Source organism: Periophthalmus magnuspinnatus, chromosome 18, assembly GCF_009829125.3.
Source record: "Periophthalmus magnuspinnatus isolate fPerMag1 chromosome 18, fPerMag1.2.pri, whole genome shotgun sequence".
Classification (NCBI taxonomy): Eukaryota; Metazoa; Chordata; class Actinopteri; order Gobiiformes; family Gobiidae; genus Periophthalmus; species Periophthalmus magnuspinnatus.
In genome coordinates this window covers 24,261,318-24,287,868 of record NC_047143.1, presented here as the reverse complement: position 1 = coordinate 24,287,868, position 26,551 = coordinate 24,261,318, and the positions used below count along the sequence as shown (strand labels likewise).

Here is a 26,551-nt window from a genome sequence, read left to right as displayed (position 1 = left end):
CCAGGTCTAAACCAGGTCTAAACCAGGTCTAAACCAGGTCCGCTAATCCATGGCCAGGTCGCGGGGGCAGCAGTCTAAACACTCCCAGACTTCCCTGGTTGAAGAGTTCCTGCCTCAAATGGAGGAGTCAAGTATCTCAGGATCTATGGAGGTGTTCTATCCTACCAGGAAGAGGCCTCAGGGAAGACTCAGGACACACTGGAGGGACTATGTCTCTCGGCCGGCCTGGGAAAGCCTTGGGGTCCCACCGGAGGAGCTGAAGGACGAGTCTGGGGTGAGGGAAGTCTTTTGTCCAGTAGAGATTGGCGATTCGAGGACTGAACTCATCCAAATGAGTCTAGTGAAGGTGAAAGGAGTTTAAAAACACGGTAGCGCACTTCCTGTATTACTACACGGTGACATCACAAGGTGGAACAGAGAGAAGAACTAAACCTTACCCAGAGAGAAGTCTAAATGTGCATAGTTTGTGTGTTGATGTGCGAATGAAACAAAACACAACTCCAGGTCTGTTTGTGATGAGGAAACGTTATAACATAGATCAGAAACGGTGTAACACGGGCCCTAAAAAAGGTTAAAAATGGGACAACAGTAGCTCAGCCGGTCGAGTGTTTATCCATTGACCCACGGGTTGGCGGTGCAATTCCAGCTCCCACAAATGAACACTGTCATTGTGTTCATCAGCAAGACACTTCACTCACCTCGCCCCCCAGTTTCTGCGTACACCGGTGAAAGAGTGAGTGGTTCTTTGATGTAAAGTTTACCATTTCCCATTCTGGTTTTGCGTCTGCGTTAGCTCTCGTTAGCTGCTTTTCAGTGACATGAGCGCTCTGACCCGCCATACGCACTTTAAGCCTGTAATTGATTCAGCGTTACACAATGGTTTGTCTTGACAACTTTGAAAAACCAGCCATCTTCTGAACCGATCTGGTCCCGGCCCCTGCGACTTGGCGCCCACCCAGACGCCAGTACGTTTTACCCATTAACTTTGTCATCTCTCCTTCAGGGCCACTTGTGCAGAGATGGGCATTTCTTATGATGTGAAAGTCAATACGAACGACCTTCCCTGTGAAATCTGATTAGTGAGCTCAAAGTGAGGAAGTAGTTCTCTGTAATAATACACTCCAATGGTTTCAAATGACAGCCCGAAGATCTACACTTTTACTTTACGCCCATAATGAAATCTGCCAACACTTTTTCAATTCCGTATTTAATTTTTAATGATTTTCGGGTTGCGTTACGCGTCGTAAGTCACCACAAGGAAACAGGAAGGAAAAAATAGTGCCCTCAAGACTAAAATATCCCCGTTTGGGTCCGATTTCATGCTCTCGCCCATAATTTGTACCCTTTTAACCTGTGAAATGGGCTCGTCCGTCTCTATCCGATGGGTGATTTATAGCTCAGAAACACCGGCGTGGCTGAAAGACTTGTAGCAGTCGCCAGCAGAGGGCAATTTGTCTTCCAGGGTAAATAAATAAATTGGACGTTTCAACATCGCCTTAACGGACCGAGACTGTCACATACGAGCGGAGGGAGAGGAGTCATAATTGTAAATTGTAGATGGAACGTTTCAAAAGAATGTTAATATTAGTTTTGCTTCAGGACTGGGGCGAGTTAAACTTCAAATAAATGTATTGTGTCATCTTGCTTGTATATTTTACACTTAAATACTGAAATATTTACATGAAAAAAGTCGGTGAGAGGATTTATTTAGCTAATATTTCACTTTTACGATGTTAAAAAAAGTTTAAAATGTCCAAAAATCCAAAAAGTCATGCTGTTTACAAATACACGTGCTAATTAGTTACGTAAATTAGGTTAGCTTTAGCTTTTGTTTACCTTTTGGTTGCTATGACGACTACCGGGCGGCAACAGTAGCTCAGTTGAGTTCAGTAGAGCGTTTATCCATGGATCCGAAGGTTGGCGGTTCGAATCTCGTGTTTGACGTAAACATCATTGGTAGAACGGTCAGATCCGGCGCCCGCAGATGATCACTGTCGTTGTGTCGTTGGGCAAGACACTTAATGCATTTGGGCGTCTTGGAGTTGGAAAATCGCTGTACAAAAACCATTTCAAATCATATTTCCATGCTCTACTTTTCTGATAGGGTCACCCGCTCGATTGTCCCCCGAAATATTTCAATTTACAGGCGGTTTTTTTTTAGGAAGAAATAACATCTCCATGGCAACCAGAAAAGTCACATAGATGCACGTATAACTCAGACTCCGTAAACTGCCTTCAAGCTCCATGTAAAGCACTAAAACATTCCGAAACAGGATCGGTCTGCACTAAATCATATTAGCAGAAACGCCATATTGACATTTCGCATTACATTAGCTGGCCGGTGTGGCTGAACGGCATTAGAGAGATTTCCTTAATAAATAATAACAGGAGAAACGCAGGGCGACCTTGAGCGCCGCATTCGTTTGGCTCATTTCATGCTCACTATTGGCTAGGCAGAGTCAATTAAAGCCATATGGACAACATGTAAACAAGCCAGTGTGTCCTCCCAGCTCTGCCGTCTGCCAAACGACGCCCCATGTAAACAGATGGAGGATTGGAAAAGCGTAGACGTTTCTTGTATATAGCCGGGATAATATTGCTTGCAAATGCTCCTTATTTTTGCTACTTCGACCAGATGTGTTCAATCGTCGGCATAACTATTAATACGGCTCCATCCAAACCAACGTTTTCCGGATCAAAGTGGCAGAAACGAGGCATCAATTTGTGTTTTGATGTAACGCTGGAAAACATATCACTCACTGTTTTTCTGAAGGTTATTTTAGGATTTGTGTCTCAATGAAGAACATGTATTATTCATGGGAACGCTCTGGTTTCTTCTTTATATTAGCTTGCGTTACACACCGTTATTGTTTCTTATCTTGTTCAATTTTGAGTGTTTGGTTTATGATTTGTGATAATCTAAGATGCACCGACGTGGAGGTTTTAGCCCGACGCTGATGTTATGTGGGAATCTCAGGCTGGGAAATGGTCAAAGTCACATTTTTCCACATTTTTATACAGTGATTTTCCTCCTTTAAGGCACTCAAAGCGTTTTATATCAGGGAAACACTCACCCATTCACACACACATTCATACATTCGTACAGTAAGGGAGGGAATGAGGGAGTGGGTTAAGTGTCTTGCCTAGGGACACAACAACAGCATTCATTTATGGGAGCTAGAATCGCACCGTCAACCTGATCAGGAAACCACTCACCCATTCACACATTCATTCACACAGTCACGCAGACGCTGGGAGGAAATAGGTTAAGTGTCTTGCCCAAGTACACAACAACACCATTCATTTGTCGAAGCTGGAATCGCACCGCCAACCTTATATCGAGAGCGGGGTTCGAACCGCCAACCTTCAGATCAATGAACGAACATTCTACCAACCGAGCTTCCCAATATTCTCCATGTTTTATGTATTAAACATCATTTTGAGAAGAAAGTCATATCCTAAAAATAAAAATAAAATATAATAAATAAATAAATATAATAAATAAATATAATAAATAAATAAATATAATAAATAAAAATAAATAAAAGTAAAATAAATAAATACAAGTAAAATAAATAAAAATAAATAAAAGTAAAATAAATAAATAAAAGTAAAATAAATAAAATAAATAAATAAATAAATGTAAAATAAAATAACACTATTTTTAAAAGTGACAGAACAAATTCTAATATTTACTTTATATTTGAACCGACCGTTTTGAAACTTATCCTAAAACGGGTCACATTTTATATCAGTAAAACGTCACTGTGGAAACGGAGAAAGTCTTAAGAATAAACGCTTCAAGACTGACCACACGGACCGTCCAACATCCCAGAGCAGAGCGCGGTGCAGCCTGCTGGCCACATGTCATCTATTTCCCCCCCCGGTCCAGAGGTCAAAGTTCAACTCCCCCGGTGAAAGGTTAATCAAACAACAAATAATAAATCGACTGGTCTTGACAAACGTATGTGCTCCCACCGTTGGCGTTCCTCTGGCGGGATACGATCGAGGGGGGTTTGTGTGATTACAGTGCGGTGTGTGGTCCGGGTGAAGGATGGCACTGAGACCAAGTTCGGGTCAGTCGGAGGAAACGGGCTCATGCGGGATAAAAATTTGTTGTTTTTTTTCAAAGCGAGGTTTGACTTGTGTAACACTCTACGAAAGTTTGAATCTGTTTGAGGAAAGCTGCTCACGCCGTTTTCTGATAACGTTTTCCGGCATTAGCGATGAATGCTAATGCGGGTACGAGTTAGAATGTTATTGCTCTGCCTGGAATGTTCCACTGTACGGCTTTAAGTGTTTCTGTGTGTAGCGTTTTTTGAATTAAAGCTGTTTTTCTGCGTAAAAAACATGATTTCGCCGTAACTTGGTTTGGTTGCGTCACGTACAACTGCGACACTGTTCAAAACGTTCCAGGCGAAGCAATAAATCCTCCGTGGAGACAAGAACGTGAAGGACCCTCCAACAGAAAGTTACGTAGTGCGTCTTTACGTAAGGCGAGACACACTGCAGGTGAATGGGAAAAAATCTTAAATTTCGAAGTATCAATTTGAAATTTATTTTGTAGTTTAGTCGTGTAAAGGTAAGAAGAAAACGTATTACAAGTTTTTCATCATGTCATGTTTTCGTATAACAAAAAGGCTTTTTATATGTAAAAATGGGCGAAAATCGAACACTTTTGGGACATTTAAAGCAGAAACCTGAAAAGAGCAAAGTTTAAATCTCTTGCTTCTTTTTAGTGACATGTTAAGTACTAAAAAAAACACTAGATATGACTGAAAATTTGCCTAAAAATTCAAATTTCATCTGCGTTTCTTAACTTGAATAAATCAAACTTGGAATTACATGTCCAAAAAAATCCTTCTGTACTTTTACTTTTCTTGTTACGTACAAGATTGTAAAGTTTGCTGTGTGTAGGTGCGACTTTATGGGGTGATCTTTATGTCCCTATGAGAGGAAATGGCCTTTGAATTTACAATGTCCCATATAACTCTATGGAGGCAAGATGATTAAATTAAATATTACACTATCTTTCAATGCAGAGTGGACACTTCTGTTTTCTAGTGGAAGCTTGCGGTTTAAGAGAACAAACTGACCAAAAAAAAAAAAAAAAATGGAAAAAATGAACAAAAAAATTTGAAAAAAAGAGAAAAAAATGGAAAAAAATAAAAAATAAAAAAATGAAAAAAAGGAGAAAATATGGAAAAAAAATTAAATTAAATAAAGGAAAAAAATATATATAAAAAAATTGGAAAAAAGATTCTAGTTTCTCCATTTAAAGAGAGTTTGATTTTACCATTCCTAATCCTAGTTTAATCCCAATTTTGATGTAGTTTAGTGCGTGTTTACTCACCCTGAAACTACATAATCTGCAAGTACAAACTGCAGCATTGTAATCTCTTTTCAGATATTCAAACGCCTTGGCAGAGGTAATTTCCCAAAGTGTTTAGTTTTGAATATTTTTCACAGCAATTTCTATATTTATTTACATAGATCCGCATGTCTTTGCTCAAAACCTTCCTCCTGCACGCTACTGTACATCGAAATTTAATCACTTAACAATTTTCCCTCCAAGATAAAGACCTGAGGATTATGCAATTTCCAGGATTTGATGTTGGACTTGCGAACAAAGACGCGTTTTAGTCTTTTATTGTTTGCAGATGATATCAGAAGCTCTAAAATGAAACTCGGTGGAGATAAATTTGACGGTTGATTCTTTTGCCAAAACTGAGGCTTCAAATGAACGTATTGGTCGTCTCCTAAACACATTAAAGCCATGTGCGTTCGGCGTGTGCGTCGCTAGATGGGAGACTGCGGTCGTTTGGCGCGGTCGAGGAAGATGATGCCGACTTGGCCAGGTTCCTGCGTCTGTATCTGGCGTTTTGTTTACTACAGTGACTTTTTCGCTGCGGGCCGTGCGCGTGACTCCGCCCTGTCGAATAACACACATCCGATCTGGAGGAGAAAAGCAAAACAGTGCAATCTGTGAATGGTTAGGATTCCCCATCAACCGCACTGTCATTATCATTCTCACACATAGACACCAGTGCACAGGGCGAACCCGTGCCCCGGGCCACGGAGCAGATACTGGAGGGACTTGAAAGAAAAGGGGTCCCGAAGGATTCACAGCGCTCTTTTATGCTGGCTGTTTGTAGAAGGATCATTAGTTGGATTGTGATAGAGCGCAGTTGCAAATGAGAGAAAAATCAAAAAGCTCGTGTGGATCTTTTGGGTCATGAGGATTCGCTAAGTTCACGTAAATGTGTTAGCACGGCATTGCTAAAGTCGAGTTACGTTTAAGGCCTTGCAATAAATTGATGTCTGAGGGATTAAACACCAGCCAAAAGACCATAAAGCTGCACTACGTAACTTTTCTGAAAGAGGGTCCAGCATCTAATCGTCTCCATGGGAATGATATTACTTTGCCTATGACATTTATTCAATTATACTGTATTTTCCGAACTATACGTCGCTCTGGAGTATAAGTCGCACCAGCCAAAAAATGCAAAATAATGAAGAAAAAACATATATAAGTCGCACTGGAGTATAAGTCGCGTTTTTGGGGCTATTTATTTAACAAAATCTTTAAAGGCAATTTATAATAATAACAATAAAATAGAGAAGAACAGGCTGGATATCAGTACAGTTTGCTAATGTAACACATAAACAACGAACTGTCTGGTTTGTTAACGTAAGATATTAACAGTTAAACAGATAAATAAAGCAGAAAAAACAAGCAACAAGTTTACCCTCGATCTCCAAATAAATTCTTCATCCTCGGTGTCTCCACAACTCCACCAACTCCGGAGGAAGTTGCGCTTTAGTCTCCCGCGTGGCTCATCAGACTCAACAGATTGGATTTTCTTTTAGGGGAATTTTTGTTCAGTTTTTCTCAAATGTCTTTTAAATTACCGTAATGTTGAAATTAAAAATGTTCAGTGGTTCAGGAGTAGTACATGTGAAAGATGTGAAATTATATACTTTAATAATTTCACATACAAGTCGCATCTGAGTATAAGTCGCACCCCCGGACAAACTATGAAAAAAAATTGAGACTAGGTGTTTTTATTGTTCAAAAATACCTTGTCACCTCTCCACAGATCTGAGCTGTAACTTGGTTCGGGTGTCTCTCAGAGCGCTTTCACACTTGTAACCTTTGGTCCAGACGTTTGGGACTTTCCTGTTGCTTTGGTTTGTGTAAAAGTTCCAGTCTCGGTGGTGGTCCGGTCCAAGGTCTAGTCCACATGTGTCAAACTCAAGGCCCGTGGACCAAATTCGGCCCGCCACATCATTTTACGTGGCCCGTGGCAAAGTAAATTAAAAGGTATGACTGTCTTAAAATGTCAGTTTATCAGGAGAGACACAGTTAAGCAGTATTTTTTTCATGTCTATGCAAATCCATATGCAATATTTGTAACTTGATTAAGTAATAAATATAGAAACAAATAGATTAAAGTCCAAGGTCTGGTCCAGTGCAGGTTGTGAACGTGAAGGTTTGGACTTTTGGAGCAAATCCAGGCAGAGAAACGTGTTCGATCAGGCGAAAACAGAGCCTGAAACCAGAGCAGAAAAGAAAGAGACGAGGCTGTGGTGTTATAAACTACAGTAAAGTGGAGTATTGTGCTGCTTTACACGGTGGAGAGCTGCACACAGTTCTTGGTTTCATCAAGTGTCAAATTTGCAAAGTTAAGGTTCCAGACAAAATAACTGCAAACCAAAATACAGCCTGCCGCTTGTTTGGGTTCAAGATAAGACTTATTTAGCCTAAAATTATCAACTGCACGTCCGCAATCAGTGTCAGTTAAGCTACTCTCCTTCTCAAACTGTGACGATAAACCAAAATGACCCACGTACCAAACGCACGGTGATATAAGAACATAACAAACACATGACAGCACTGCCCTGAACTACTGTCCTCACCGCGCAACACACACTGGACGCACACACACGACACTTACACACACACACGGCGCATCCATTGTTTTCGTCTGCTTTAAATTCAGTCACAGCGAGTAGCCAAAACATGACATATCCATATAATCCACTTGTATCGCCGCATTTGCTCGTACAAAAAAAGCGTCGGCGCTAAACCCATAAAATGTTAGCTAACTCTTCACGTCCGTCTAACGCTGCTTCAGACTTTAGCCAATCACCTTCAAGGAAAAAAAACGATGCAGCTCCTCTATGCTCCGCGTTAACGAAGCGAGCGCACGTTGACAGGAGAGACGGCGCCAGGGAAAGTCCGATAGGCCGAATTTGTGGGAGGTCGTGTGAAACCAAAAGTCCAGGAAACTAAAGAAAATAATACAACACTTTCTAAGTTTGGACCTCGGTGCAGACGTCCAGGTGTGAATCAGACCTAAGGCCAAGTTTAGTGAGTTTAATGAGTTTAGAGATGAATGTGATTTGAACCAACAGTAGGATGTGTGTGCGTTTGTGTATGTGTGTGTTTGTGTGTGTGTGTGCCTGTGTGCAAGTGTGTGCATGTGCGTATGTGTGTGTTCCTGTGTGTGACTGCGTGTGTGTGTGTGAATGGGTGTGCGTCTGGGTGTGTATATGTGCGTGTGTGTATACATGTGTCTGCGTACCTGTGTGTGTTTGTGGGCCTGTGTGTGTATGTATGTGTGTGTGGGTGTGCCTGCGTATGTATATATATATATATAGTGTGTGTGTATATATATGTTTGTGTGTGTGTATATATGTGTGTGTGTATGTGTATATATATATGTGTGTGTGTGTATATATGTTTGTGTGTGTGTATATATGTGTGTGTGTGTATATGTTTGTGTGTGTGTATATATGCGTGTGTGTATATGTGTGTGTGTATATATGTTGGGGTGTGTGTGTGTGTGTATACAAAGGACTTTATTGGAGGGTGGAGGTGTTAAGAGAAGTGTGTGAGTTCATGTGTTTATGTGTTTGTTGTTTTCAGAACAGTATTTGAACAATCCTTTCATTTCATTTTCTCTCCTCACATTGACTCTATTGTGTGTATTTCCTCCTGCTCAGTTGTGCGTTTGCTTTCACACTATAACCTGCACCAGCATCTCTCCTGTGACTTCTGTCTTGGTTCATATATTGTTGTGCACTGCCCCTGCTCAAATAAAACCATATCAAACTCCAAAAAACATCTCCATGGCGACAAAGCAGGTGCCAAACCCTCCACCAGCGAAGTCCCACAGCGCACCTTTAATCGAGACATGTCCGAGCCGTGTTTGTGGAGCTAAACATCCAGCGTACGATCTGATTTCCTCGTTTTCGTCTGGGTTTCTTGTCTTATTCATCGATTTTTCACATTAGATAAATCATCTAACATGGGAAACGAGCCCAAATACTTTCAACTGGCTGCACTGTTTACTGCCAAACACAACCAGAAAAATTCACAAATGACTTACTGGTGCGTATCCCATTTGTTTTCTGCTGTGCATTGTCTTCTACCATAAAACTGGCTGCTTTTGGTTTTTGAGGTTGTAAATTACTGTCGAAATATTTCACTGAGTTCCCTGGTATGACTATTGTCTGCAGAGTAAGCCCGTCCGCTCTGAAAGCCATCAATTTTATCCATTTGTGCTTTTTGAATTCTCCTCGGATGGCACCGGGCCCTGTTCTGGAACGGGTAGATGCTATCGGGGAGTGTTTATGTTCGTGTGCCAGTCTTGGGAGAAACGCGTCCTTTGGTTTATTCAGGTGTAATGGCATCTGAAATTGGAGTTGTAACGTAAACAAAGAAAACTTGGACCCAATCTGTGTGTTTCTGCTCTCCAGCCTTTTTCATGCATGCATTTAGCTGTTAAGATGAAGAGATTTACAAAGCGTGTGGCGTTGTGGTCGTAAAAATAAGTCAAAGATTTGGACTCGGGCGAAACGCTATACCAATTGAATAGAAAGAACCGAAAGAAAGTTTGTTTTAAGTCTGGCATCTATCTATAAACCATCTACCCAATCCTTATGTCATTGTACTTTCTCGGCGGTTAGATCACATCTGTCACCGCGACGATTGGTAAAAACGTTTAATTGAATTCCCAGGAAATGTCTTGGGTGAATTATGTCTTCAAAAACTCTAAATTGCTGGTACGTTTAAGTCGTTTCATGATAACCATCGCCCCCTTCTGTTGTTTATTGGAGAGAAAACAACAGGAAATGCTTCACTTGTCTCCGAGCTGAGCACAACGCCACGCTGTAAACTTGGACAAAGTCGACATAAACGGTCGCCTTGTTCTACGTTTATGTTCACGTTGTCGTTTTGACCCACGGTAATTTGTTTAAGTCTGTGTTACCCCGTTTAACCCATGCTAATTCTGAAACTCCCAGTTCGTTACAGGTTTTCGTCCCGTTTTTTTATGTTTTTTTTTGCTTGTGTTGTGCGTTTTGTGTGTTTGTTGTCCTCAGGGATTGCCTGGGCTGCCTACGTTGGCTGCTTTGCACAGCAATCAGATCCTGACTGTTAAGGTTTGTGGTGGCGGTGGAGCTTGGCTGTTGGGTCCGACCCGTTAGCGGCACAAGCTAGGAGCACAGAACTGTCCTACGATACTCCTCTGATGCCTGGTGGAAAAAAAATGTTGAAGTTTTTTATAGATTTTTGGGGCAAATCTGGGCAAAAGTTGAGCACAACCAGCTTTATAATTCAGTCATTGTATAGAAAAATTAAACTACAAATCGATTTAAAGTCAATCCATCGATTTTCTTCCACTTATCCGGGGCTGGGTCACAGAGGCTGCAGGCTAAGCAGGGACTCCCAGACTTCCCACACCCCAGACATGTCCTCCAGCTCCTCCCTTTGAGACCCTATGTCCCTGTTCACAGGCCAGCACAGAGACAAATTCACAGCCAGACTAAATATTTATTAAAAAATTGACTGCACCTGATGTGTAATGTTTAATCTTTTCATATGGATTTTGCTTGAGTTGTTTCAGATTTGCTTAGACACAAAATCTGGAACAACTCAAGCTTGATATTACAAACAGAGAGACATCAAATGTGAAATAAAAGGCACATCAGTAGTTTTCATTTCTTATTTAAATCAATAAAATAAATTATGTCTGTCTCTGTAGTAATTAATTTGGTGGATTTGACTAGTAGCTTGGTCGCTAATGAATCAACAGAAAAGGAGGGGCGTTTACCGTCTCGACTACACACCAGCGTACAAGCAAAGCATTCTGGGATTTGTAGTATCAGTGGTGCATGCACTATATACCAGCAGACCAGCACTAATGCACATCTGGCATAATCTCACGGGCCAAATAAAATTACATTGCGGGCCAGATTATGCCCCCAGGCCTGAGTTTGACATATAATGAACAGCTATAAAGTCATTGGCAAAAATCTTCCATTTCCGTCACAATATCTTTATCACGTTTGTTTTTTTTCTTCAGTTTAGCCTGTCACGATAACATATTTTGAAGTGTGATATATTTATTCTGGAAATATCATGGTTAAACGATGATATTGAAATGAATTTATATCAGTTCCACGATAGGATACTCACGGTAAACCCTTTTCTAAGTGAATTATTTTAAACGTAATGTGGTGAACGATTTATAAATAGTGCAATTAAATAATAAAAGAGTCAGTTCTAGTGTTAATAATGTGTCATGTAAGTTAAATATTGGACCATCGACAACTCAAATGCCATCATAAAAGTCTAAAACTACATAAAACGAAGAAAATGTACCCAAAAGCGCCAAGAAATTTGAACTCTTGAGTCTAAAAAAGTACTGTTCGTGTAGTATATCCTGAACGATAAGTCGCTAGAGTAATTATTGTGACAGGCCTTGGGTTTGGTTTCCCTCCAAAGTTGTCTTTAAATTAAGTAAGATAAGATAATATTGATTTCACAGTAGAGAAATTCACTTGTATCGAGCTAACGTACACAAAAGCGTACAAAAATCTTGTTCTGTCTGGGGTAAATAAATGAATAAACGAGTGGAAGGAACTTGAATGGGAAGAACTGAAGTGGCAGTGTTTTTTCTGCAGCTCGTGCCCACAGCTCACCACAAATCCCTCTACCACCAATCTGACCCTCTGGATTATTACAGCGATGGATGAAGCCAGTCTTTACCAATGGACAGTAGCAGAGTAATGCAGGCACTGACAGGAACAAGGCTGGAAATTAACCTCAACTCCAGGGTCGGACAGTGTGTGCTGCTCCCGGGTGGGACTTAGCAGCTCCGTGATGTCAACAGCGCTTTCACAAACCAGAGAAATGCACATTTTTCTGGGGACCGCGAGTCAGCTGTGGCGCCCTCGCACCCCTGAGGTGGTAATTATGGGTTTTAATGCCAAAAAATAAGTCCAAACTTCCTCAGTTAACCGCCTCATTGGTGGAAAAGTGTGGATCTGTGTGAAAGCGCTGTTGCAGTCCTCCTGAAAAGTCTTTAACAAACTTTCTCTGTTTCCTTTGCTTCCTCCTTTTTCTTCCGGGACCTCATGCTTCTTCTCTCACCTCTGACCTACGACCTTTGACCTCACACCTGATCAGATGGTCTTCCCTAAGATCAATCATGGCTTTCTTTCCGCTGATCAGCAGCTCATAAAGCGGCGGCTCATTAAGGTAGTGCCTGTGTGTTGTGTTCACCTGTTCTTCTGCCGTGAGGCCGTGTGCACGAGGCCTCAGACCTCAGACCTCAGACACTCTCACACTCTCAGACTCTCTCACTCTCTCACTCTCTCACTCTCTCACTCTCTCACTCTCTCTTCTCTGTAGAATCATGACGTTAGACTTACATTATAAAGGCTGTGTCATGTATTTCCCTGGCACATGGTTCTGTTTTTCTGATACTAATGTTTAGTTTTAATATTCATCATTACGTGCACTATATTAATGGCCCACACACTCTGTGTGTTTTGGCTTAGTGCTGTACACTTAGTTTGACAAATGCACCTTTTCTGTTCAGCACTCAGTCCTTTACAGCCTCTGTTGAGCTCATTAAATCTATTTTGGATTGCATGCATTTTATAAGATTAACTTGTCAGCCTTAAATCTGATCAATTGCATTTATATTGTTTTAGTGTCAACTATAAGTCACGCTCACATTAGAGGCTAGCATTAGACGCTAGCATTAGACGTTAGCAATAGACGCTAACATTAGATGTTAGCATTAGATGCTAGCATTAGACGCTAGCCCATAGCTACGCGCTCTCATTATGACTCTTAACTGCTGTGATTCACGTCTCAGTGAGTCCAACAATATCAGTCTCTAATCATGTTTAAATGTCTGCACCCTGCAGGGAGATCAGGGGCAGGCCGGACCACCAGGACCACCCGGCCCACCAGGGCCCCCGGGCCCCCGAGGGCCTCCAGGAGACACAGGCAAAGATGGACCCCGAGGAGTTCCTGGTCTGCCAGTAAGTGCAGGTTAAATCAATACACATCGATCCAACTGTCAGTTCAAACATGGAGTGAATATACTTCTGAGACTGGAGCCCAGTTCATTAAGGGGATTTTTATTTCAAAAACATAATTTCTTATATAAAGCATGATTCAATGCTCTTACTTGTGTATTTGTGTAAATGTTATTCAGATGAACTCAAAACCTGCTGAGTTTAGTCTCATTATAACAAACTTCCACCTCAGTGAAGCGCCGCATCATCAGGAGCTAAACAGGAGCATCCTCACTGTATTTATGTTTGTGTGGTTGTTTTTTATGATGATGTAACATTTTCCACTTCTTCTGTCGTTGGCAGTGTGTGATGTGTGTGTGCTGTGCCTGTGTGAGAGAGACCAAACAGAACGGGCCTGTCAATTACTCCGAGCCATAAACTCTTCATTGGTTGCAGCTGATCTTTATTGTCTTGGCAGATCTCACTGTGTGTGCAAAAATATTAAGTGCTGTTTATCAGCTCGCTTCCAACTCACTGATGGATTTAGTTCCCAGCTCTTCCAGTGGCTGCCTGAAAAGCGTTAAAATAGTTTGTTTGTTTTTCCAAGAAATTAAACTGTACTTGTTGGAGGCCTTACATCTTCACATACTTCATTTCCATGTTGTAAATCACACACAGAAAGAAAACATGCTGAGACTGGAGAATGTGAGACTGTAGTGGGATAAAATTAGATACATTTAATCAAGGAATCAACAAAGTGAAGATAAGAGATTTGGCCCAAAATGCGGAAAACGACTATAATTTATTTGAGCCATTTTGAGATATTCCCAAAAATACATCGTAATGGAACATGAATGTAAAGGTTGTTTTATATAATTTGACAATCTCATGCTTCAGATGGAGGACAGGGGCAAATAAAACTCTATGGGACGTCCAGTTTAGACTCCTATTCAAATAAACTTATCATTTGTTAAAGGTCACACAAATTGACTGTTGTTGAACTTTTAGCCGTGTTATAATGTCGTTACCTCCTCAAAAACATACCTGGAGTTGAGTTTTATTTCATTCACACATGTTTCAGTAACCCTTTATTATTAGTCTGTCTACATCTCCAAACCTCAAAACGCTCTGTTCCACCTTGTGATGTCATGAAGTGGTAGTTTTCAAGTTAACAGCTCCTTTTACCTTTCGTTCAGTAGAAATTGGCAATTCCAGGGCTGAACTTATCGAAATGATTCTAGTGAAGGTGTGTGGAGTTTAAAAACACAGCGGAGCACTTCCTGTATCACCACACGATGACATCACAAGGTGGAACAGAGCGTTTTCCGTTTGGAAGAAGAACGCAGCCTAAATACGCAGGGTTTGAATCTTAAACAAAACACAACTCCAGGTCTGTTTTTGACGAGGAAACGACATTAAAACAGATCAGAAAACAGGGTAAAATGACTCTTTAAAGATCGGGTCAAACTTAATCTCAGCGGTGGAATAAAACGACTTCACTTTCATTTATTTACGCTAACTTTGTGTTTGAACTTTGTGCTAGTTTTCGTTTCATGTGAACACGCTTAAAAGCAATCACAGAGATATTAACGAAGACCCAGATAAAGAAATCTAAACGAGAAATTCCCCTTTAGACGAGAACGTTTTGATGTCACGAGAACATATCCTATTCGTTTTTGCTAATTTGTTTATTATTTATAGCTCTGTTTGCAGTTCAACACATTTGGAGGTGGCAGTACTTTTTGTGTACCCATTCCACAGTACCTATTGTGTGCAGTTTCTTCCATATTGATGTCTTTGTTGAGTTTTTTTGTACGCAGACAGCAGCGGGGAATAGTGCAGGTGGCGTAGCTTGATAACTGCCTGCAGCTAACTCTATGCATGAGGCTGTCAGTTCTAAGCCCCACTTGGCACCGGCGCCTCGTGTAGCGCATTAGCAACAGAAGGACTTAAGAAGCACTGTGCAACCGTAATGTGGAAAATTCACTTCTCACCAGAAATTTAGGGCGAACTTTTATGAACATGGTTTGCAATGAATCTACAAGTCATGCGAGACTGTTGGAACGATGTTAAACTAATTGAGTTTTTTTTCTGCAGGGTGATCCAGGACATCCAGGAGAATCCGGGCCTTCGGTGAGTCCTCTGTTTTCGTTTAAAACACTATTATATTTATAAAAGGGTTTGATGTAAATGTTTTATCTGCAATTATTTATTTTTGATGTTGTTTCCACGTTAAATCATCAACTTTCTAACTAGAGATGACGTAAACTTAGGCTGTATATGTAAATGGACATAACTAAAACGCTAGCTGCTGCGTTCTAAACAGGAAGTTAGCATTAGCGCGCTACCAGCTCCATCGTCTCTGGCTCCGATTCACTTTCTATTGAAAAGCTGTGGCTCATCTCTTTGTGAGTGCTGCTGTCAGACTCGTTGTTTTGGTCTTAAATGTTCGTATTACAAAAAAAAGAGAAAAGAAAAAAAACAAAACAAAAGGAGAAAGGACAGAAGGAAGAAAGAAAATGAAGAAAAAAGGGAAGAAAGGAAAAGGAAAAAATAAACAAAAGAGAAGCCAGACTCAACCCTGAAACTGAATGTCAAAACTAGTTCACTCATTCATTCATTTTATCTGCTCAATAATAAAACATTAGGTCATTGTAAGACCCCAGCCCCCACCTCCTCAACCCACCCCTCAACCCGCCCCCTCAACCCAAGAGTGGAAACTGTCGTCAATGAATGAATATGCTCTGTGCTCTCAGTCATAATAGTCATTTTGATAACTAATAATAATAATAAAGTCGTCATCATATCCATTTTTTCCAGACGCTTTACAGTTTCATAGATTATTCATTCACTGACAGAAGCGAGGCGGCCAATCTGCGCAACATCAGGGGTGAAACTCTCAATTTGGTCTAGCAGGGGGGACAATAAATCTAAATCAGTCTAAATTTGAACTATCCTTTGAAAAAAGTTGTAACGACACTTAATTCAACAACTATATTATTATGATTAACTGTGTAGATACTGTACCCATTCTGATATATAAACAGTTTTCACCATAATTCGCTATTTTTCCTGTGATTTCCGCCTCTACACAACGTGGGTGAAGTGTCTTGCCTAAACAAACAAGGACCGTTTTCCCCACTGGCGCCCCACTGTGGCACCTGGTATTCCCTGCGGTCTCCCATCCAAGTCCTAACCAGGCCCAGCCCTGCTTAGCTTCTCGCGTTTTGACGAAATCAGGCTTTGACAATGAGGTTTGGCCGCAACTAGCTAATACAAATAGTACTTTGACATACTTAGCAAAAGGTTAATGCGTGTTTTTCGTAATCAAACCTCAAAATAATTGGCTAGCGCTTGTTTTGGGAAGGCGATAAGTCATGCCAAACATCTCCAACCGTATTTGCGTAGTGATATATGGAGAGAAATGGTGTGGAAGGGCATCTGATATTTAAAAAAACACTGTGAGGGATTTCATGTAGCGACTACTGAACGAAACCACAACCCAAAATGAATTAGTCATAGTCTGCCACTCACATCCCACTGCGGTCTTGTGGGAGATTGATTGTTCTCTTTGTTCATGACCTTAATTCAATACGGTTACTAAAACTATATTCTAATTTGTGAAATAATGTCACGGCGGGTCTGCTGTTTCTCAGGCGTTTTTTTATTTATTTAACCAAATCTCAAATCAATAATCGTCAACGCGCTTAATAATGTCACGTTTAAAGTCGTCCGGGTGCTGCTGCTCGCTTTTAAATATATATTAATGCCACGTTTTGTCACATGTTCCAAAAATTTCGATTGTTTTCTTTAACAAACCCAAGCGTGGCGGCGTTTGGTGCGGAGCTGTTCCATCTGCAGCAACTGGAGACGAGGTTTGTGGTAGTCGGCAAATAAAGAAGTTGATTAAAGTTTCCTCGTAAAACCTACAACGAATCAGGAAAGCCAAAATTCCACAGGAGGCGGAGGACGGAGAGCGTGACAGGCCAAAAACACTTGTATATTTTGACAGGGGCAGCGGGGAAGGTTGTATATGTGAAGCTAGCTAAAAGGTGATAGCAAACGTTCATCTTTGAGGCCGGGCGCTCTGGTATTCGATGGGTCAGAGAAAGTTGAGAAGCGGGAACAAAAAAAAACAACAACATGACTGAAACTTTTGATAGAAAATAACTGTAATGTTATTTTATGTTGTAATAGTACAAGTTACTTCATCCGTAGCGGTCGTAGCAGCTGGAATAGGCTAATCGTGATGGATGGACTGGAAGTTGTAGTGAGTTAAAGTGTTTCAGAATTAGTTTGATGTAGGAGTAGTAGTAATAGTAGTAGTATTTATAGGCTTTATGCTCAGTAGTGCACTCAACCTCACTGTTAGCATCACTACTTCCTGTCACGCTAAAATGAATAAATATTTAAAGCTCAGACAGTGGACAGGGAGCTGTGCATGGATGTCACTGACAACATGTTAAAAACTACACAAATAAAACGAATACTTCATCAGGGATACGTCTGTGTTTAGAAAGAGACATGTTTGTGCCTCAATGCTAATGCTAATGCTAGTTTTGAGCGGTAATAAATATTAAAACAACACAAACTGAAATAATCTACATATAAAAATAATAGAGTAGTCTTTATTTTAATTAATTAGAATTTTAATAAGTTGTTCACTTTGATTTTAATAAAACTGACTGCTTTGAGACGCAGAGAGCTAGCGTGCTACTGTACATTCTACAGTAATAGTAACAGGAGTAGTAATAATAGAACCAGTAACAGTAGCAGTAGTTGTAGTAATTGCCTTTAAAATAATCATAGTAGTAATAAAAACATTAACTGTAGTAGCAGTAGTAGTTGTATCTGTGTAAAAAAACACTCCACAGTTTGATTGTACATTATTTTCAGTGTCGACTCCAGTGGGAGACATCTGAGAGTAATGGTCATAGTAGTAGCATTAGCATTAGCATGTCATTTTCATTACTTTGCCTTCCTCTGCTACATCTGGCGTTCCTCTCCAGCAGTACTAGCACTTAGCGCAGTAGTTGTAGTACTTGTCATAGTAGTGGGAGTAGTGGGAGTCACTGTGGTCGAGTTTTCTCATCTGATGTGTCTCCAGTCTCGTCTCACTCACATCCCTGTTGTCAGGGCTAATCTGCAGACGGATCTGCAGAGGATGCAGGTGCTCGTCCCCCCCCCCTCTCTCTCTCTCTCTCTCTCTCGCTTTTCTCTGTCTTTACCCCCTCTCCCGCTTTTTCTCTCTCTCCCTCTTTGTCTTGCTATTCCCCCTTCTCTCTCTCTCTTCCTCTTTCTCTCTCTTTCTCCTCTCTCCCCCTCTTTCTCTCTCTTCCCCACTCTCTTTTTTTCTCTCTCTCCCTCTTTCTCTTTTTCTCTCTCTCCTCTTTCTCTCTCTTCCCCATCTCTCTCTTTCTCTCTCTTCCCCCTTTCTCGATTCCTCTTTCTCTCTCCCTCTTACTCTCCCTTTTTCTCTTTCCTTCCCCCCTCCCTCTCCTTCTTTGACTTCCTCTTTCTCTTTCCCCCTCTCTCCCTCTTTCTCTCTCTCTTCCTCTCTCTCTTTCTCTCTGTTCCCCTCCCCCCTCTTTTTCTCTCCCTCTTTCTTTCCCACTTTGCTCTCTCTTTCTCTCCCTCTTTCTCTCCCCCTTCTCTCTCTCTTTTTCTTTCCTCCCTCTTTCTCTTTCTCTCCCCCCCTCGCTGTTTGTCTCTCTCTTTCTCTCCCTCTTTTGCTTTCTCTCTCGCTCTCCCCCCTCTTTTTCTCTCCTTCCTCTTTCCCCCTCTTCCCCCCTCTCACACTCTTTGTCTCTCTCTTTCTCTCTCCTGCTTTCCCTCCCCCCTTCTCTCTCTCTTTTTCTCTCTCTCCCTCTTTCTCTCTCCCCCCTCTCCCTGTTTGTCTCTCTCTTTCTCTCCCTCTTTTGCTTTCTCTCTCGCTCTCCCCCCTCTTTTTCTCTCCTTCCTTTTTCCCCCTCTTCCCCCCTCTTCCACTCTTTGTCTCTCTCTTTCTCTCTCCCGCTTTCTCTCCCCCGTGCTCTCTCTCTTTTTGCTCTCTCTCCCTTTCTCTCTCTCTTTCCCCCCTCTCTCTCCCTCTCCCCCCCCCCGCCTCTCTTTTTCTCTCCCCCTCTCTCTCCCTCCCTCTCTCTCTCCTCTCTCTCCCCTCCCTCTCTTCTCTCTCACAGACAAATGCAAACTCTGTTCAAAATGACTCCCCGTGTGCAGCTTTGAATAAAATATCTGTGCCATTTTGGAGATAAAACGTTTGGTTTCACAGGAGTACACACGGCATGACGCTAATGTACTTTTAACGAGGAATAATGTCACCGTTTAGAAAGTGATCCTCCGTTTAGTCAGGTCTATTTGAGCGATGTTTATGGGAAGATGTCCACTATCAAACTACCACAGCTTCGATTACACTTTCTCTCAGCCGACTGTGGTTAACCTGCTGCTCTCACGTTTATAAAGTACATGTTTACTCCACTCAGTTACTGCTTTGGTCTCACTCAAATGTCAGTAGTTGTTGTAGTTTGGGTGTAGTTTTGAGAAAAGGCCGGGCTCACGTGACAGTCGCAATCCCAACACAGTGGTCCCTCGTTTATCGCGGGGGTTATGTTCTAAAAATAACCCTCAATAAACGAAATCCGCGAAGTATCAGCTTTATTTTTACAATTATTCTATATGTTTTTGTCTGTAAAACCCCTCACCACACACTTTATACACTTTTCTCACACAGGCGTTAACATTTTCTCACATTTCTCTCTCGTTTAAACTCTCTCAAAGTTGTGGGTTTTGTCAGGGAAAAATCTTACAAAATGACCTGCAATCGGCAAAATCCGCAATGTAGTCAGCTTTATTTTTTTTACAATTATTACCGTATTTTCCAGAGTATAAGTCGCACCAGCCAAAAAATGAAGAAAAAACATATATTTCACAATCACATCTGAGTATCCCCGGCCAAACTATGAAAAAAAGTGCAACTTATAGACCGGAAAATATGGTATATATGTTTTTTGCTGTAAAACCCCTCACCACACACTTTATACACTTTTCTCACACAGGCGTTAACATTTCCTCACATTTCTCTCTCGTTTAAACTCTCTCAAAGTCCAAACCTTCGTAGGCGTCTTTGTCGGTGCAGAACGTTTCATCGACATTGTGGGTTTTGTCGGGGAGAAAACAAATTGCAAACGTACAGCACTTCAGAGTCACACTGCGATCCAACGTTTATGTAAATTTGTCTGAACACATTCTGTACTGGACAGGAGACACGGCACGGAGGAGACTGATGGACAATGGTCTACAGTCCAACAGCCAATCAGGACGCACAACACAATGCACGTTCAGACGATGAAAGCATGAAAAATTGCTCTAAAAAAATCTGTGAAACAGTGAGACCATGAAAGGTGAAGCGAGAGACACAGGTTTGAATTCTGTTGTAGTTGTAGTTCAACTCTGGTCAAATGAAGCTAATCGAGGCTAGCAGTTATAGCGGTGAATTTGTAGCCGAGTTCCATATTTAAAATTCCAACCGCGAGTATCATAGCAACCAAAGAGCCAATCCGGAGTGAGGCTGTTGAAGGTAACGCTCCTTCCCTCTCGCACCGCTAGTTTATCAATCAAACCTGTTGCTAACGCTAGCGGGGGCAACCTCGAGGAAAGAAGGTGCCTGATTTGTCTAGTATTAATCTTCATATCTTGATTTACGGACAAAATAGCGAAATAAAAAAAGCAGGATGGTGCAGCGCTGATTATTACGAACATTTTAAGACCAAAATGACGAGTCTGAAAGCAGTAGTTACGGAGAAAGGGGCCACAGTTTTTCAATAGAAAGTGATTTGGAGCCAGAGTCGATGGAGCTGGAAACACACCCACGCTCGTTGTCGGTTTGTAACGCCGCAGCTAGCATGTTAGCTACGTCCATTCACATATACAGTGGTTTCCTTACTGCTCCCTGGAGGTTAAAACTATTAGGACAAGATAATGTATTTGAAACGGGTCATTTGGCTTGGGAAAGACCTGGAGAGGGAATAAAGGTGCAGTTTGGAACCTGCTTTTACCCGCACCCTTAAAATTCAGCGCAAACTCGCTCTATTCCCACAGCGAGCGCAGGCCATTTCAAATCTGGACAAATGAGTTGGAAAGTAGGGATTTTCAGGTCAGCCCTCATCAAAATTCACTTTTCTCTCGCCCACTTGACACAACGCCGTGATTTTTTCTGATGTAGCCATTGTTAAAACGGCAAAAAAGGAAAAAAAAAAACGAGAGGATCCAGGCTTTTCCAGGCAGCGGCGGGACATATGGACTTAGTTAGAGGGATTAAGCTCTTGTGGACGGGGGGAGGAGGAGGGATAGAGAAAGGGAAAGGAAATATTTTCGATTCAAAATCATCAGTGCCGTATGATCTCTGGGGTAAATTAGGGGGTCTTCGTTTCAGTGAAGGTGGCTCGCAGCCTCGCACACAGTTTTCATTTGAGAGCTGATTTGGCTTCAAAAAGACCAAATATGGAAAACCAGTTGTGTACAGTATGCATAACAGGAAAAAGAAACTCTGCCATCTGTTTCTTTATATTCAAAGCAAAACTACCCACAATGCACCAGTAATTCACCTTACACAAGTCATTTATTCAGTTCCTCCGACATGGCGCACATACCTACAATATTATGGAGACCTTGAGGATCCTTTTTATCACGAGCCAAACAAAAGAAGAGCTTGGAGACAGTCGCTATGATTAAAATATAGAAAATTCGACTTTTTCTATATGTAAATACAGGTTTTAATGTTTAGTTTAGTGTAATTTTATGTTAAAATAGTAATTGAAATGTGTTGTTTTATTATTTTTTCAGACCAAGGTTTAGTCCTGGTTTAGTCCCATGTTTGGTCCTGGTTTAGTCCTGGTTTAGTCCTGGTTTAGTCCTGCGTTAGTCTTGGTTTAGTCCCATGTTTAGTCCTGGTTTAGTCCCATGTTTGGTCCTGGTTTAGTCCTGCTTTAGTCCCATGTTTAGTCCTGGTTTAGTCCTGGTTTAGTCCTGGTTTAGTCCTGCGTTAGTCTTGGTTTAGTCCCATGTTTAGTCCCATGTTTAGTCTTGGTTTAGTCCCATGTTTAGTCCCATGTTTAGTCTTGGTTTAGTCCCATGTTTAGTCCCATGTTTAGTCCCATGTTTAGTCCTGGTTTAGTCCCATGTTTAGTCCCATGTTTACTCCTGGTTTAGTCCTGGTTTAGTCCCATGTTTAGTCCCATGTTTAGTCCTGGTTTAGTCCTGGTTTAGTCCTGGTTTAGTCCTGGTTTAGTCCTGGTTTAGTCCCATGTTTAGTCCTGGTTTAGTCCTGGTTTAGTCCTGGTTTAGTTCCATGTTTAGTCCCATGTTTAGTCCTGGTTTAGTCCTGGTTTAGTCCCATGTTTAGTCCTGGTTTAGTCCCATGTTTAGTCCTGGTTTAGTACTGGTTTGGTCCCACGTTTAGTCCCATAGTATTTAACATACATTAGAACAGCATGAAACCTGTTGAATTTTGAGTTTTTTGGGGGTTTTTTGGACTAAAATAATCACATCATGGACATAAATTAGCATAATTTAGCGGGATAGCCTGGTTAGCTGTACCTTTAAACACTTGATATGTGAATTCCTCCAAATGTCTATGGGAAAAATGAATGAGAATGTCAGTGGACTTCTTGGGTGAGCTCCATCGTAGTATTTTCGATGGTAGATTTGACCAATATTTCATTTATTTCAATTTCTGGTTCTAAATCTACTCTGAAATATTAGTAAACAGCACTTTCTGTTATTCTGGACCGGCCTAGCACGTTACATAATCCACAGGTCCTCGCTACAGTCCGCTCAGTATTTTCATAAACCATTCCTCGTCCAGGCCTTAAAAACAGCTTTCTTTATAATATAAAATTGCAGAGTTTGAGAACAAGTCTAGAAAGCTTTGACGACGCTCCGCTGATCTGTGGCCGTTCTTTGCTTTGATCAGAACAAATATTTCCCCTGTAAATGCTTCGTAAGGTGCTCTTAGGAAGTACTTGAGACGACTTCAAGTGTTGGAGGTGACCAGGCCGTCGGCTCATTGTTTATTCCCGAGTGAATGAAAGTGCCGGAGCTAGTTCTTCCTCTTTTAGACTTAAATTGTGTTGATGACATTGGGATTTTTGTAAGTTTCTTTTAATAGACGTAAGATTAGGAAGTATAATGAATGTCGCCGTGTCCAGGACTTCCTCAATGGCTCTTGACTTCCCCTTTAAAAACCCTTGATTGGGCTCATATTTGTCAGTAGTAGTTATCGCAGTATTGGTAGTGTAATATTAATCCGACAAGCGTACTGAAGTGAAATGACTTTTAGATATATAAGAAAATGTGTCTAGCTTCAGAGAGATGATTGCGAAAGTAGCTTTAAAATTGTTTGTGGGGATATTTTGGGAGATATTCCAGCAAAATTATAAAGTTGTGTGTATTGTTTATGATAAAAATGAATCGAAAAGAGATTAAACATTTAAATAAACGTCCAAACATTGTTATAAAGTGGTATTTTTGGATGTTTTTGGGTCTGTTCATTTGAATCTACAACAACATTTACCATATTTTCCGAACTATAAGTCTCACTTTTTTCGTAGTTTGTCTGGGGTTGCGACTTATATGTAAAATTATTAAAATATATAATTCCACGCGAAGGCACCAGTAACACAGTGAGATCCAGAGTAAACTTGTTGCTTGTTTTTTCTTCTTTATTTATCTGATTAACTGTTAATATCTTTACGTTAACGAACCAGACATGTGTTCAGTACTGTCTGTGCTTCATGGAGCTGAATAAATATAAATGTGTTACGTTAGCGTGATGTACTGCCTCTATTTTTTTATTAGAACTTGCCTTTAAAGATAAAATGTCTGTTCTTGGTCTTGAATTTTGAAAAATAAGTTTCCCCCAAAAATGCGACTTATACTCCAGTGCGACTTATATATGTTTTTTTCTTCATTATTATGCATTTTTTGGCTGGTGCGACTTATACTCCAGAGCAACGTATAGTCCAGAAAATATTGTACACATATATTTTACTTCATTATTTTATTCCAAATTGCCATAATATCATCTGAATATATCATGTTTATGTAGGTTTATATCATGTCCAGGTCCTATATTACGTGAAACTGACTCTTATGAGATTTAAGTCGTGTTATAATCATCAAACGTCATCAAAAACAGACCTGGAGTTGTGTTTTGTTTCATTCACACATGTTCGAGTGACTTTTTATTATCAGTCTGTTACATCTCCAAAGCTCAAAATGCTCCGTTCCACCTCGTGATGTCATGAAGTGGTAGTTTTCAAGTTAACTTTAGCTAACAGCTTTTACTTTTGGTTTAGTATAGATTGGAAATTCCCGGGCAATAATGATCCAAATGATTTTATGAAGGTGTGTGGAGTTTAAAAACACAGAAAAGCACTTCCTGTATTACCACATGATGACATCACGAGGTGGAACAGAGTGTTTTTTTTGCAGGGTTTGTGTGTTAACCATGTGAGAATGAAACAAAACACAACTCCAGGTCTGTTTGCGATGAGGAAACATTAATAAAATAGACCAGAAAACAGCGTAACATGGACTTTTAAACTGAACATACATTACAGTTACTCGAACCCTGTTGAATCTGTTAATTGTTTGCATTCCCATCAATGTCAGAGGCAGGATTTTGTGAATGACTTCCTCTTCCAGGCAGTAGCTCTTGAGTGCTCTCAGATGTAGCCAGGCTAATTAGTGCACCAGCAAGTGGCACATGCTCCCACATACCTAGAGCCTCATAAAGATGTTTACCAAACCCACCGCAGATCGCTAACAAAGACTGTGGAAGCTACGCAGAGGAAAACCCCGTTCCTTTTGTTGGCCTGAGATAATGAGCTTGTTCGCTGAGTTTTTTTTTTTCCGCTAAGTGTTGGTGTAATCCGCTGTAAAACTGCCCTGCGACTGTGTGGACGTTTTCTCCAAATGTGAGAACTTTTAGCTGTGGTTAGTTTGGTGGAAATGGTAAACTGCGGAATAGGAAAGACTGAAGGAGTTCGGTCAGTTGAAAAATGGGGAAAAAGAGGTTTTGCAGGATTCGAAAGCTATTACGAGGTTGGAGCAGATAAGCAAGCTATAGCAATGCACTATTTGCTTATGTTTTGGTGACATTAATGTGTTTTTTGGTTGACAAGAGTGTCTTTATTCAATTAAAATGTGTCAAATAAACATATATTTTTATGAATTATGGAAAAAAGAGCTATTGTTTTGAAGTATATACTGTATAATTTACTATTTAAGCATTTGGGGATCTGTTAAGATGAAAATAAACCATCTAATTTAGTCATATATTGGAATATACACTAATTATGCATGAATAAATAAATAAATAAGCTTATTGTCACTTTTTAACAAACATGAGGGGCTGACAGTAGCTCCGTTCTGAAGGTTGGAGGTACAAATCCCGCTCTCAACATAAATATCATTGGTCCCAAAGATGAATGCTGCTGTTGTGTCCTTGGGCAAGACACTTAACCCACCTCACGCCCCAGTGTCTGCGTACACTGGTGTATGAATGTGTGTGAATGGGTGAGTGGTTCCTTGGCGTAAACTGCTTAGAGTGGAAATGCGCCATATAAAAATGTGACCATAATTGGTAGATATATAACTTTTTATTCTTGCAAAATCCTGTGGCAAATTATGGCAAATTCTGTGTGAAAAACGGAAAGACTTCTTTTTTTCGGCGGTCATTATATTTGTCCTTTGACCAAAGCCAAACACCCAGAGCGCTTGGACACTCGGGCTCCTTGGCCACCCCCAAAGAGCAGCTTTTCACTGAAATCCATATTGACAGTCAAACTTTTCACCCCGATTGTGTCCTCAGATGATTCACTTTCGATGACGTTGGAAGCAAATTTGGTTCAACGCCATTTAAACAGTACCAACCCAAATGAGATGATGACGAGATCGGGACAGTTTGGGGCTAGGGTCAGGACTCAGGGACGTCCGCCGGATGCATGACGAGCCAAATGGCACGGTTTTCTGAAGTCGTCAGTGAGATAACCATCGGTCGCCATGATGTGTCATAGCAGCCAAGTGTAAAGGTGTTGATGAGCTGTGGTGGCACTGCAACTGAGCGCGGTCGAGCCAAGATGGACGCCCCCGGACAGTTGGGGAGATGGCTAATTTTAGTTTGAAAGCACTGTGACGATTGCAAACACAGAAACTCATGTACGTAAGTTAG

The 26,551-nt window shown here is 40.9% G+C and overlaps 1 protein-coding gene across 1 annotated transcript in view; it reads left to right on the top strand.

Moving 5' to 3' along the window:
• Nucleotides 1-26,551, top strand: part of LOC117386095 (collagen alpha-1(XXV) chain) — a 271,389-nt gene that overhangs the window by 195,260 nt on the left and 49,578 nt on the right. Inside the window, exons 7-9 of the mRNA XM_055229087.1 lie at nucleotides 12,479-12,550; nucleotides 13,228-13,344; nucleotides 15,418-15,453. Of these exons, the coding sequence (XP_055085062.1) occupies nucleotides 12,479-12,550; nucleotides 13,228-13,344; nucleotides 15,418-15,453 (225 nt within the window). The remainder of the gene's footprint in view (nucleotides 1-12,478; nucleotides 12,551-13,227; nucleotides 13,345-15,417; nucleotides 15,454-26,551) is intronic.